The sequence below is a fragment of the Eleutherodactylus coqui genome, chromosome 8 (assembly GCF_035609145.1).
Source record: "Eleutherodactylus coqui strain aEleCoq1 chromosome 8, aEleCoq1.hap1, whole genome shotgun sequence".
Classification (NCBI taxonomy): Eukaryota; Metazoa; Chordata; class Amphibia; order Anura; family Eleutherodactylidae; genus Eleutherodactylus; species Eleutherodactylus coqui.
Window position 1 is genome coordinate 137,301,450 of NC_089844.1, and position 14,213 is coordinate 137,315,662.

Genomic DNA, 14,213 nt, shown 5'->3' on the forward strand with positions numbered 1-14,213 from the left:
GATTGCCTAAGCGTCAGCCAATCAGAGGCAGCACTTCCAGGAGGCGGGAATTTTTCAATCCCCGGTCAGAAGAGATGTAGGAGAATAGCGTCAGGGACCGGGAGAAGATGCGGCTGGGCTGACAGTGCTTCTAAGGTGTATACTTTTTTTTTTTCCTGCAGCTAGGGCTTAGGTTATGGCGATGTCAAAGTTGCATCGCACAGCACAAAAATCGCGTTGTAGTGCGATGCGATGCAACAGAGAGGAAGGCTCCATAGGGAAACATGAGGTACAAAACCTCACGAGTGACGGGCATATCGCCGGACCCACAAGGTTTTTGTGTCGGGATGTCGCATGCTACAAAACATCGCATGTGTAACCCATAGGAAAGCATGAGCTTCACAATCCTGCCATTTGTAGCAATGCCACAAAATCGCGCGACTTTGTCAACCATGTGAAGGAGGCCTTAAGGCTTAAAACTGGAGAGATGATTTGGGAATCGGCTTATCTCTACTGCCCTAGAAATCACATGTGATGTGCTGAGAGCCTCAGTGTTCGGAGCGGGTCCCTGGGAGGACTGCAGGCTGCTGACACTCACATCACCGCCTCTTTCATCACCTCCACGTGTCCACCAACAACACAACACCTACTTCCGGGTTTGGCTGGGCACGCCCCCTCGCCTTGTCAGTGGCCGTATAGAATGTGTGGTCTTCAGTGATTGGTCAGAGGGCGCCATGACGTAGAAGGGGAATCCTCTGGACTCGGACAGGTGGAGAAGTGTTTACTGTGTCCCGGATCTGCCTGCCACCGCTCAGTCGGGATCATGGAGGAGGGACACTGACTCACTGCCCAGCAGTTGGCTCTACTGAGAAAGAGGATGAGAGAGCCCCCAGAGTCTGCAGGTGACAACCTCCCAACACTATGCACCCTGCCTTGTGGCTGGCACTGGGCCTGCTCCTCCTACAGGTGAGTTACTACCAACCTGCAGCTCTCTAGTGCTTGTAGAACTACAACTCCCAGCATGGCTGTTAGGATATGCTGACACTTGTTTCACAACCACTAGAGAGCCAACAGGGCAAGCACCACTGATCTGAAATATAACTGCAGTCTTCAATTAACAAGGATTGCTGAGATCTGTAGTTCTATTTCTGTATGTTTTCTGGGATCTGTAGTTCCATAACTGATGGAGAGCCACAATCTGTTCAATTTCTATCACTGTAGAAGAGGTAGATAAATATACATCACCTGTATGAATTCTTGGGATGATTAACATGTCGCATTACGTGGGACGTCAGGACTGCCCTGGTCCATTAAAAATATGAGGCATAGAGAGGGAGCGATGTGATTCGCTAGTCTAGTCCATAGATTGGCTTAAAAAAAACACAAATTACAGATTCCCTCCTTGCACGATTTCATTTAGCCCCGCATGTTGATATATGCGCCTCAGGGCTTATTCACACGAATGAGAAACTCGTGCGGGGTTTCTGTGATGTGATGCGGCCAAAACTCGTACTACTATCAAATCCATTTTTAAAAAAATGGATTTATTAACTTTTTTTTCACCCTCGCAGCATGTTCTATTGTTGGGCATCATTCTCACGGGATGAAGCACCCATTGTTCTCTATGGAACCTTTGTAAAAAAAAAGAGAAAAAAAATCGCATGGCACTTGTATGCCAAGTGATGTGAGAGTTGGATGCGATTTGCCCCTGCATTACAGTCTATGGGAAACACTTGGGATCCTTTCACGTTCTTGAAGATCGCAACTTCACAAAAGCTTATTTTAATCAAAAGCACATCGCCGTGAAAATCGCACACCGGCAAGCGTGATATCGGGCCGAGTCTCATGGCCTGATATCGCTCTCACCCGTGTGAATGTAGCCTCAGGGTGTGAGTCACTTTAATGAATCTCACTGGCAAGGAAAGAGTTAATTTTTGGTCCCTGCCTTCTGAGCCCAGATTACTATCAGTCAGGGCTTAGGTTAACCTCTTCCACTTTGTTCTAAATTTCTGAAGCAGACATAGAAAATTGAACTTCTTACCTGTTATGGTGCCGTTAGAGAAAAAGAAAGACACACATGCCATATTTAAAGGGGGGGGGGGGGGTCAAAAACTCAAAAAAACTGTCAGCAATATGAAATATAAAAAATAGTAATGTCTTTAAAGGGATATTCTAGTTTCAATAATTGTGTTTTGTTTTTTTTTGTTATAAACGTTTATAATTTTCAGATCTCTGCTTGCTGTCATGCAGTAGGAACCTCCACTGTTTACTGCCAGGGGATATAAATGTGACCTGGTCATGTAACGGACACACCGGCGCCCAGCTTCTTACAGCAGGGCCTCATTCACATATGATATGAAATCCGGCTGAGAAATCCACATGGGACCCGGTGGGGCAATTATGTATACGGATTTTACGTCAAGATTAAATTTGTTAATACCCTGTTTCCCCGAAAATAAGACATACCCTGAAAATAAGATTTTCCAGAATTTTTGAGGATGCAAAATGATTTTTCAGGCTTTTTGAGGATGCTTGAAATATAAGCCCTACTCCAAAATTAAGCCCTGCTAACAGCTAATTTAAAAAGTCAATTTAAATAGTGTCCAGGCAGCTATACATGTAAAAAAGTTAAACCTTTTTGAACAAAAATTAATATAAGACACTGTCTAATTTTTGGGGAAACACGGTAGCTTCATTTTTTTTCTGCAGCGCAGACTTCAAATCCTTGTGTGAAAAAAAAAAAAATCAGTTCTGTAGGGATTGTGGCGTGAGTTCCTATTAAAGTCAATTGAATAGCAAAAAGTTGCGGATTCTACGTAAAACAGTGCCTTGGGGCGACATAACACATGTGGTTGATTACTGCTAATTGCCGTGCTGCACCTTTATTGGTAGCTTGGAACCACAGTGAGCACGTGTGATTCCGGAGGTTTGGCGGTGAATGGGTACTGATGCCTTGCAGCTAGGATTGCATGGCATTTGGTCACAGTGCAAAAAAACTCATATAAATTGTGCAACCCAAAAGTGTGTGCGATTTACCCGTAACTTACTGTTACACAACGAAATTAGAGCTATGATTGACCATTAAAACGCGTCGAGGTTAGGAGACCAACGACACGGTCTTTAGCTTTGACAATTTTATGGACGGCGTTCCTGGCCTGACTGCGGGTGTCTGAAATCGAACTCGAAGCATCATACACATATGATGCCTGGAGAACTGCGGTCAGGCCGGGACACTCTTCGGAACTCCGTCCGTAAATCGAACAAAACAGAAGACCGTGTAGTTAACCCCTAAGTTGCTTTTGCATGTAACTTGCATTGCAGTTTCTGCTAAAGTTACACACAACTTGCAACCAAAAATCCAATAGTTTTGGATTCTATGCAACTTTTGTGTCAGTCGCATTACGTCACAACGTGACCCCATCGACAGTCATTAGATATGATGATGTAGCGTAGCACTGCGATCTTCATGTTGTGTAGCCCTAGGCTTACCATTACAGTATAGTTCTAGTGTAACGGGTCACACGCCTGTGTGTTCATCACATGACCAGGACAGATTTGTATACTTCGGCAGTAGACAATGAGAGCTGCTATTGAATGACAGCAAGTAGAGATCTTGACAACTGAAAGGCAGTGATACAGAAAGCATGTTGGAAATATCACTTTTTATGATACAAAGAATGTGTATTTAAACTAGAATATCCCTTTAAGGAGCTTCCCCCTGTTCCCCACTGCTGCCCCCCGAATCTTTTCGCCCGAGTAGTCAGTTACTCGAAAAAAGCAGTGCTTGATTGCGAAATCGTCCTAAACGAGTACGTTCGTTCATCTCTAGTGAGCACCCAAATGCTTGAGTCCGTGTTATTCGAGTTGAGCTTTTCGTAAAATTCGAGAGCTCTATTCGAGTAACGAACCCCATTGTGTCTCTCCCCTTCTCTATATAGTAGGTGTATTACAAATGTCTTCTGTGTCTGAACCCCTCACTGCCAGAGATGAAGGGAGCCACACTGTGCTCGACCCTCACTCTATTTTATACCGGGGTGGTGATGGGACCCCCATTCTTGTGATGTATGGGAGTTCTAGCGACCAAAGACTTATCCCATCCTGCAGATGGAAACTTATTTTTATCTTGAGACAACTTTTAATGGGGTTGTAACTAGTTCTTAATATTCACACAGGCGTATTTAAGGCCCATTTACAGAGGTCGACCTATCGGGCGCAGGGCAGGCGAGGGGGGGGGGGGGGGATGCTGCTTGTATTCATTGATGAGTAGTGTTGGGCAATTATTGAGAGGTCTGCTCTGAACCGTCTTCCAGTTTATCGTGCGACCGCTACACTGCGTTTCAGTGCTGTTCCAGCCAGAGTTGTTACTTCTTGGCACCATCTCTCAGTATAGCGGTCACATGTTGAATCGGCGGCCAGGATCAGAGCGATCTCTTCAGTAAAGTGCCGAATAAGGGTTTATTCACGTGAACGCACTTGTGCTATGTATTACGTGCGAACAATACGCAGTAAAGAGAACCGATTTATTAATTGGCTCGTTGACATGAGTGTATTTTGCGCGCACATTTCATTTTACACAAAAAAAATTAGCAGCACGTTCTATTGTTGTCCGTATTGTGCTCGAAAATAGCACATATTAAACTTAATTGTCCATTGAAAGTAATGAGAGAATGCTTGCATGTGTTTTTGTGCACACATATACGCAGACATGCACATGCAAAAAAATATAGTAGAACATGCATGCGTGTGCAAAAATGCAATGCCCATCGTGCAAAGACGCAGCGCAAATGTGAGTGTAAATATACTTCTACCTGTGTGATGCTCGGCTAACAGAATGCCTGGCACCAGTGTATATAAGCACACAAACCCGTTATAGCCTATAGGGCTGTTCACATGGCGCTGTACAATGTGCGCTGTCCGTGCGGGTGGGTGTCTGTGTGCTGTCCGGTGCGAGTTGCGCCCGAGATTCTCAGGCATAATTTAGCCGTCTGAATGAGGCCTTTGGGTCCTTTTAGACAAGCCGATTCTCGTTTTAACGTGCCAGTGACGTCACCACTAACTCGTTCGCGCTGTCTAGACAGGTGAATGCATTGGTGACTTGTTCAAACGAGAATCAGTCAGTTCCTGTATAAGCGAACAGGGGTACAAAATGATCGATGTTTAAACCGAACGATCAGCGAAAGAGCCAATGATGATTTTTATGCCTGCCTAAAATGACAAATAAGAAGTGAATGATTCTCCTTCAGTCATTGGCGCGCGTTTTGCTCGTTGGAATGATTTTTATAAATTATAATCGTTCCGTCTAAAAGCACCTTTAGTCCAATGTGAACTGGCGCCTTAACGGTGTCTACATGACGCATCCTGTTAGCAGCACGTTTCCATAAGGGCTCACACCCACACCTCAGAGGCGTCTTCCGGCTGGCTCCCATGCACTGCTGTCCAGCACTTTCAGCATTTGGGGATTTAAAAGTCCCTGCCTCCTGAAAGGGCTGTTCTAATTGGCTGAGCGCTTAGCCAATTACAGCTAGTGCTTAGCTATTCATTCATGAATTTCCTTTCATGAATAGCGAAGCCCCCGCCGGGATGAAGGAAACTCCTGTCACAGCTGTGACAGAAGTCCGCAGTATTCTCCCTATGTTTCGATGGGGCTGCCGCCGCTGGCCCCGTTAAGAACACTGGCAATATTGCCGCGTTTTTCTTGCGCGGCGAGTGTTGTCACTTTTTTTCTCGCAGCGCAAGAGAGAATATAACGCCAGTGGCTGTGAGCCCTAATCCTGATAATTCAGTTGTAGCATGCTGCTAATACAAAGAGGATCCGGTTCTCTTATGGAAACGTTTCCCGAATCAATATTTGCTAATGTCACTGACTGGTGTATAGTAAATAACGTAATGGAATTCACCCCTGCAGGCTCCGTATTTGGACCATAACCTTGCTTAAAGTGGAATTCCACCTGTACAGTATATAGATATACAATAAATGAGATATATATATATATATATATATATATATACACACCTACAGGGTGCGGCATGGGAAAGTAGGCCGCACCACACTCTTATGAAAGGAAAATCTGTCTCTGTTGCCCATAGCAACCAAGCACAGCTTTCATTTTACCTCAGTAATGTAAGGACCCATAGCAACCAATCGCAGCGCAGCTTTCATTTCTAATACTGCTGAGGTAAAATGAAAGCTGCGCTGTGATTGGTTGCTATGGGCAACAGAGACAGACTTTCCTTTCATAAGAGTGTGGTGCGGCCTGCTTTCCCATGGCGCACCTTGTAAGACAGATTTTCTTTTAGTTGGCTTTCATAAGTGTGTAGTGTGGCCTGTTACCGTGGCCTCTCGTCTGTCTGTCTGTCTCTTTCCTTTTTTTTTTCTCTCTTTTGATCTGCTGTCTGTACCGACAGCAGTGCCAGGAATCAGCTGATTGGCGGGGATCCCGAGCGGCAGACCCCTGCTGATCATCTATTGATGACCTATCCTGAGGCCTCATGTCCACGGACATAACTGAACTGTGGAATCGGCGCGTGTCACCCGCACATGCGATCCGCAATTCGATCAGCCCAAAGACAATCATTTGGCTTCCGCAGGTAATTAAATACCTGCGGATGTCATTTTTTCCAATATGCGGATCGCGCACGCGGTAAAAAAAATCGCAGCATTCTCTATTTTCTGTGGATTTCCACCCGAACGGCTTCCATTGAAGTCAATAGAAGCTGTCTGATCCACGGTACAGCCTTAGCTGACACTGCAGAATCCCACAACCCTGTAGGGGGCGTAATGCTCCGAACATAAGAACTATGATTGTTGCAAGTTACCTGAAACTTTTTGCCTTCTAGGGAAACTTTGCAGTCACACACAACTCTACTTTTCTGAGGCATTTCAAGAGTGACCCCTTTATGCTTAATCAATGGACATTATTCTTGAGTGCTGGGTGAATATGTAAAATAGCTCTTAAAGGTGCAGTGTCTCTTTAAATTCATCGCATAGATTCTGACAGTTGCTCCTTAGCTGAAACCTACCGTCTCATCATGGCATGTATCGTTATTTAAAAAGTTGATCGCCTTCTATCAATCTCGTTGTCTGTAATCGCTGGACCATGATACCCCTCCAGAGACTCTGCTGCACTAGTTGTGTGGAACCATAAGTCCCAGCATGCCCTGGCTATATATTTTTATTAGTTATTCTCAGTTTTTCCTGACCCCTCTGCTCTACTGTTAGGATGTTAGGGCCTTGTGAACACACCGAGAATTTACAGGAATGTGTCATTCAGTTCTCCTCCTGACTACAGGCACGAGTCTAGATCATGAAGGCGGGGGGCTTCTGGGACGAGGTCTTGCCGCACATGTCATGTGTGTTGCACCAATCCAGTTTCACGTGTGTCACCCTGTCTCATGTGACTCTGGTGCTCTTCTATTGTTCCAGACGCCTGGATTAATCCACCCATTGTGCAAACAGTGCAGCAGGCAGGTGTGTGAGCCGGAGCTGTATACCGTTTACGAGCAAAGTTCATTTCAGTCCATCTACACCTGCGCCCAGCAGCCTTATTGTCTTCTAATGCCATATAGAGTTAGAATATATGGCGTGCCAAGGGGGCACAGTTGGCTGTAGACTTGCATGTACATAACTATGCCTAAACTTGGAGCTCTCATAGGAGAGAGGGGACGCGGGGTGCTGTTTCTGTGACCTTTAGATGTGGGAGCGGTTATAGCTACCTGTGCACTACTACGGCATGTAGGAACGCAACCTAGAAATGAGATGAGCCTTACTGCAGGCAGGCAGGGCGTGTATTGCAATTTTATAAAATGCCCTTCTAAAAATTCAGCAGGGATTGGGTAAGGATCTGGGAATGGCTGCACTCAGGAATGTGCAGAAGACATCAAGGTTACCAGGGCAATACAAATATACAGAGCTGGGGGCAGTAGTGTCTTCATTTGTGGGCAAGAACTAGGGTTGTCATATAGTTCTATACTGAGCATTCATTCTCTAAACTATATAAAGAGTTGAGTAACTATAAATATATATTACATTACTCATCCTGTACTGATCCTGAGTTACTTCCTGTATTATACTCCAAAGCTGCACTCACTATTCTGCTAGTGGAGTCACTGTGTACATACATTACTTATCCTGTACTGATCCTGAGTTACATCCTGTATTATACTTCAGAGCTGTACTCACTATTCTGCTGGTGGAGTCACTGTATACATACACTACTTATCCTGTACTGATCCTGAGTTATATCCTGCATTATACTCCAGAGCTGCACTCACTATTCTGCTGGTGGAGTCACTGTGTACATACATCACTTACCCTGTACTGATCCTGAGTTACATCCTGTATTATACTCCAGAACTGCACTCACTATTCTGGTGGTGGAGTCACTGTGTACATACATTACTTATCCTGTACTGATCCTGAGTTACATCCTGTATTATGCTCCAGAGCTGCACTCACTATTCTGCTAGTGGAGTCACTGTGTACATACATTACTTATCCTGTACTGATCCTGAGTTACATCCTGTATTATACTCCAGAGCTGCACTCACTATTCTGGTGGTGGGGTCACTGTGTACATACATTACTTATCCTGTACTGATCCTGAGTTACATCCTGTATTATGCTCCAGAGCTGCACTCACTATTCTGCTAGTGGAGTCACTGTGTACATACATTACTTATCCTGTAGTGATCCTGAGTTACATCCTGTATTATACTGCAGAGCTGCACTCCCTATTCTGCTGGTGGAGTCACTGTGTACATACATTACTTATTCTGTACTGATCCTGAGTTCAATCCTGTATTATACTCCAGAGCTGCACGCACTCTTCTGCTGGTGGAGTCACTGTGTACATACAAAACATTACTTATCCTGTATTGTAATACTCCACAGCTTTCACTGTCTACATGCATTGCTTATCTTGTACCGACGACCCCGATTTTATATCCTGTATTATACTCCAGAGCTGCACTCACTATCCAGTCAGACAGCTTTTTGTCAGACACAGCCTTAATTTTCTTACAGCAAATTACGATACAGTTTACGGTGTAAAGATGACATTTCCAGAATACAAATCACCACGCTATGCTCTGGAGCTAGGAATACTAGGAGATTTCAGCTCTGAAGCTTGCAGAATTGTGAATGCAGCTCTGGAGAATAAAGATCAGTAGCCGTACAAGATGCAGTGCAATTGCTTTATATTAAACACCAATTTGCCACAGGCAGCCATGTTGCCGCTCATACGAATTGTGTGAAATACAAGCGCAAGAAAAATCGCAGCATGTTCTATATTGGTGCGTATTACATGTGCATACATGCCGAGATGGTACATGGCAATGGGTGGCCCGCAGCAAGTATACAGTGTCACTGGGTACTTGGTGTGTGTCGCACGCGTGCCTCTTGCAGCCTGCATTCCTGATTTACGGTCATGTGAGCCCGGCCTTAACCACATGCAGGGGACAACTGTTTGTGTGTTATTCATTACATTGTGTCTGTCTATGATTGTCATTTAGAGAACAATCGGACCTCATTTTATAATCCATGCAAAAATCCAGGTAATTCCAAAGGGTTCACTTACTTGTTCTTACAACTCTACCCCATTAATAAGTCATTCAAAATAGTAATAATAAAGGCGGTGTCTTGTATTGCAGTATGCTGCCGGAGTATCGGTCTCTCTGCCGGAATCTATGCTCTTTGTATCTACACTGGATGGCAAATTTCATGCTGTGAGTAAGAAAACCGGAGATGTGTTGTGGACCTTAATAGACGGTAAGTCGTTAGGGGGTAAGAAATGTATTTCCATTGGTTATGTGTTCAACATATGTATACGTGTCAAAACTTAAAGGCCCAATGTCCACAGGTGGATCTGATTTGCGGAATCCGCGTGGATCACCTGCGCGGAAGATCTGCAAATCAAGCCACCCATATTGATGCGTGGGCGTCCGCAAATGAAATAAAGCATGCGGATTTGCTTCACGGACCTTTTTGGTCCAGAAAGAAAATCGCAGCATTCTCCATTTCAGCGCGGATCCCGCACAGACAGCTTCCTTTGAAGTCAATTAAAGCTGTCCGATCTAGCCCACCCACAAATAACTCTGTGGACGGGCCGTGGATCCCGCAGAAAGGTAGGAGATTTAAAAAACAAAAATCTGTATTGGGCATGTCCTACGGCACACCGTGTGGACTATCTGCAGTACAGATAACCCGGAAGAAGAGGGGTCCGCGTGGCCGCTGCCTTCCCACACAGGTACGGTAGGTCCTCGGCCGTGGGCAGGGTGGAATTCCGCTGGGGGCTCCTGCACAAGGAATCCGACCAGCCTGTGGACATGAGACCAAATGGGTCTTTCCGTCATTTACTTTTTATGATTTATCAATGCCACCTTCTGAGATGGCATGACCGGGTGTCATGTCAGAAAATAGCAGCTGGAGGTCTTATCATAGACCATTACAGCAGTTATACAAACTTTAACACGTCAGGTATACACAGGTTAGGCAATAAGTGTCTGATTGGTGTACGTCCGATTGTTGGGACCCCCCCCCCACACACACTTAACATGAGAGAGGGGTTTTTTGCAACGATGACTGGGAATTGTGAGCCAAAGCCAGAATCTTCTCCTTCTGAAGAAGATAACCATGTACAGACAGGCTGTTTCAGGATGATTGCCCCTTATCAGTCTAGCTTGGGCTCACAATTGCCAGTCATTGTTACAAAGCTTGTTTAAAAAGTCTGACATTGACTTGCAGGAATGCTGCCTTCCAGCAGATGGTGCTGTAGAGGTATTGTTCCATCTTGTCATTTGCATATATTTCCCAGAGGAGCATGCATGGCCTTATAAGTCTCCTTATACCTTCTAGGTGCTCTCCCTAAGAAGAAACGATACCCTTCCTAAATCGAATTATGTAACCCTTTTATTATTACTTTATGATCACTTTTATGGACATTGAAGCATGTATATATCTCCCTTGATACAACACTGTTTTGAATGATTGCACGTATGCAGTTTACTTTTGATCGTGTACCTTATTATGTTTATGACTTTTGTAATGTTGTTATAATGGATATTGATTATTTTGATATATTTGTGGTTGAATGTACTATTAGTTGCTTGTGAAAGGTTGAAGACAACTGAAACATTGCAATGAGTGAATAACTGGGTCAGGTTTTTGGATATGCTGTCTCGGTGGTTCTTCTATGGCAGTTGGGTACATATGAAGTTTTGGATCAGGCTTCTTCTAGAGACGGGCATGTATGGCCTTAATCCCAGTGTTGTTTCACTGCTCTAGTGGATTTCCTCAATGTATAGGGTGAAATCCTCAGCAAGATCCACTGCCCAATCTTTCTGCCAAACGTGGACTTGCTACCTCTCGTATATGGCCGTCATTCAGGGAGCCTCGCAGCTTCCTTCTTGTTGCCTGGGGGACACTACGAGTCCCGTACTAATCCCCTCTAGTCACCAGGGCGACCTTCGCTGTTTCCTCAGGCTTCTCCGAAGCATTCTCATGGTTTCCCAACTGCGTATCCACAACTGCAGCCGATAAAAGGAGAAGCCGTTTATCTTGGCTGAGCGCCCACTGTCGTAGCGTCTTTGGGCTATAAGTAGGCAGCCTCGTAGTTGGGTTTAGTATGGGGCTGGCTGTATAAGGGGGAATTTTCCTTAGATTATAGAAACTCTCCAGTGTGCAACCTGTTTACATTTTATTTTTGGGAATTGCATTATAAGCAATTCTCTGTTTTAACCCCTTTAAAGACCAGCAATTTCTCAAATTTTCCTTTTTCATTTTTTTATCTCCACTTTTCAAGAGCTCTAACTTTATTTTCTATTGAAACAGTCGAATGAGGCTTGTATTTTTTTAATAGTACCAAATAATGCATTGAAAAGCTTTAAGAAATTGGAGGAGACTAATTTGTTATGTTGTGTGACTTGTTTACTATTTACTTCATTATATCGCTGATGTTAAATGTTGTACTTTGAATTTACTTTCAATAGAAAGAGAATTTACAAAAAAAAGAGAGAATTTCCACGTATGAGCTGTACAATGTAATGTATTTTAGATGGCGGATGGGTGTGTACTTTGACTGGTGGGCTGGAGCGACTGTAATTGCAGTAATTCAGGAAGGGTAGCGTTTTTCCTTAAGGTGAGCACCTAGGAGGTGAGCGAGGAGACTTGTAAGGCCATCCATGCTCCTCTGGGAAATATGCAAATAAGAAAGATGAAATAATGCCTCTACAGTGCCACCTATTGGAAGGTAGCATTCCTGCAAGTCAATGTTGAACTCTTTATACAAGCCTTATAACAATGACTGGGAATTGAAAATCAAGCCATAATCCATACATAGACAGCAGTTTTGGGTTTGTTTGCCTCTCATCAGTGTGAAGTACATTTCTGACTTGGCTAGTGAGAGGCCTATGACGTGGATCAGGAAGGGTATCATTTCTCCTTAAGAAGAACACCTAGAAGGTGAGTGAAGAGACTTATTTCCCAGAGTAGCATGCATGGCCTTATAAGTCTCCTCACGCACCTTCTAGGTTCTCTCCTTAAGGAGAAACGATACCTTCCCGACCCACGTCATAGGCCCCTCACTAGCCAATCCAAGATCCTACTGCACACCAATGAGGGGCAAAAACCCTGAGACAGCTGTCTGCATGGATTCTGGCTTGGTTTTCAATTCCCAGTCATTGTTATAAAGACTTGTGTAAAGAGTCTAACATTGACTTGCAGGAATGCTGCCTTCCAGCAGAGTTATTGTTCCATCTTCCTTATTTGCAGTAATTCGTATATATACATGGTGGGAAAAGAAGCAAAAAGAGAATTACGGAGCACACTATTAAAACAATAAAACCAGTTGTACTTACCTGTCCTCACCCCCCAGTGATCCAGCAATGCGGTCCACTCGGTCTTTGTTTTGGACTGGCTACCACCTGACTGCTGCAGCTGATCAGAGGCTTCAGTGGTCCGGTACCATTCTCCTAACATTACCACTCAGATGCTGGGAGCTATGATGTCATTTGACTGCTGTGGCCTCTATGAAAAGAAAAGGCATTTAAAAAAAAAAAACAGCAAAAAAACCATTTATTGATGTGCGAGTACAGCTTTTTGGAGAAATAAGTATAGCTCTCTGTATGGCATATTACCAATATGTACAAGCCGTCTTTTTCAATAAATATGTTAATACCTTGCATCTTCTCTTTCAGATCCTGTGATTGAAGTGCCGCTTTATGTGTCTGAGTAAGTCCAGCAATCGCACTGATTGGGTAGAGAATGGTTTGTGCAATAACCAGCTAAGCAGTGTCTTCTTGCAGTCACCTGTATGTATGCAGTAAAGTAATCTCTGATGGCTTCCATATACTGTAGCTTTCCACATATATCCGTCTGAGATTTAACCTGCAGTAATTTTTTGGCTCCCTAGTATTGCTTGGCAGTCTGGGTGTTGTGTTGAACTTCAAAGACGAATTGTAAATACTGAACATTGTAACAAGCCACATGATGATCAAACCAGATTCCTTCTGTCTCGTAGACCAGCTTTCCTGCCAGACCCCAGCGATGGAAGTTTGTACATCTTGGGAGGAAGAAATAAAGAGGGGCTTATGGTAAGCTCATGCGTTCTTATTATATAATTCACAGTGAGGCAACTTATAATTTGTCTGTTCATGAGATGTGAGGTACCGTAATGGGTACTAACCCTGATCCAGAGATTTCCATGTTTCTCACACAGTATGCAAGTTACTAATCTGCTGGATTGACCTTATTATGGTGGTTATCACTTGCATCAGTGCTTGGACTTATTTACACGTAGAGCAAGTAAAAGTCTAGGGGTTGAATTTTCTGGGCTATGGTGGGTGCCCATGGCAGGACCTGGAGCTTCTGAGTCAAAATGGCATATATTGAGTTACAGCTGCACAAGAATTTTGAAACTGAAGGTTCTAAAATCCTAAATGATTTTTTAAATTGCTACTTGAATGTACTTTTAGTTATACATAGCGGCCAGTATGCATGCAGATTGTAAAGATGTCCCACAGCTATATCCATTTATAGAAATAATACAGCTCTTTATGGATAGAATAGGACAGAACTTTAACTGCTGTGCTTCCATATTCCCCAGAAATTACCATTCACCATCCAGGAACTGGTCCAGTCCTCCCCCTGCCGCAGCTCTGATGGAATCCTCTATACAGGTAATGGCAGCCTAGTAGCAGTGCTGTCCAGGTAGGAGGGGGTTACATTTGTGGTTAACAAT

The 14,213-nt window shown here is 44.0% G+C and overlaps 1 protein-coding gene across 1 annotated transcript in view; it reads left to right on the forward strand.

Moving 5' to 3' along the window:
* The first annotated feature begins 724 nt into the window (after nucleotides 1–724).
* Nucleotides 725–14,213, forward strand: part of ERN2 (endoplasmic reticulum to nucleus signaling 2) — a 35,581-nt gene continuing 22,092 nt past the window's right edge. Inside the window, exons 1-5 of the mRNA XM_066576525.1 lie at nucleotides 725–945; nucleotides 9,628–9,745; nucleotides 13,171–13,204; nucleotides 13,494–13,566; nucleotides 14,079–14,151. Of these exons, the coding sequence (XP_066432622.1) occupies nucleotides 901–945; nucleotides 9,628–9,745; nucleotides 13,171–13,204; nucleotides 13,494–13,566; nucleotides 14,079–14,151 (343 nt within the window). The 5' untranslated portion in view covers nucleotides 725–900. The remainder of the gene's footprint in view (nucleotides 946–9,627; nucleotides 9,746–13,170; nucleotides 13,205–13,493; nucleotides 13,567–14,078; nucleotides 14,152–14,213) is intronic.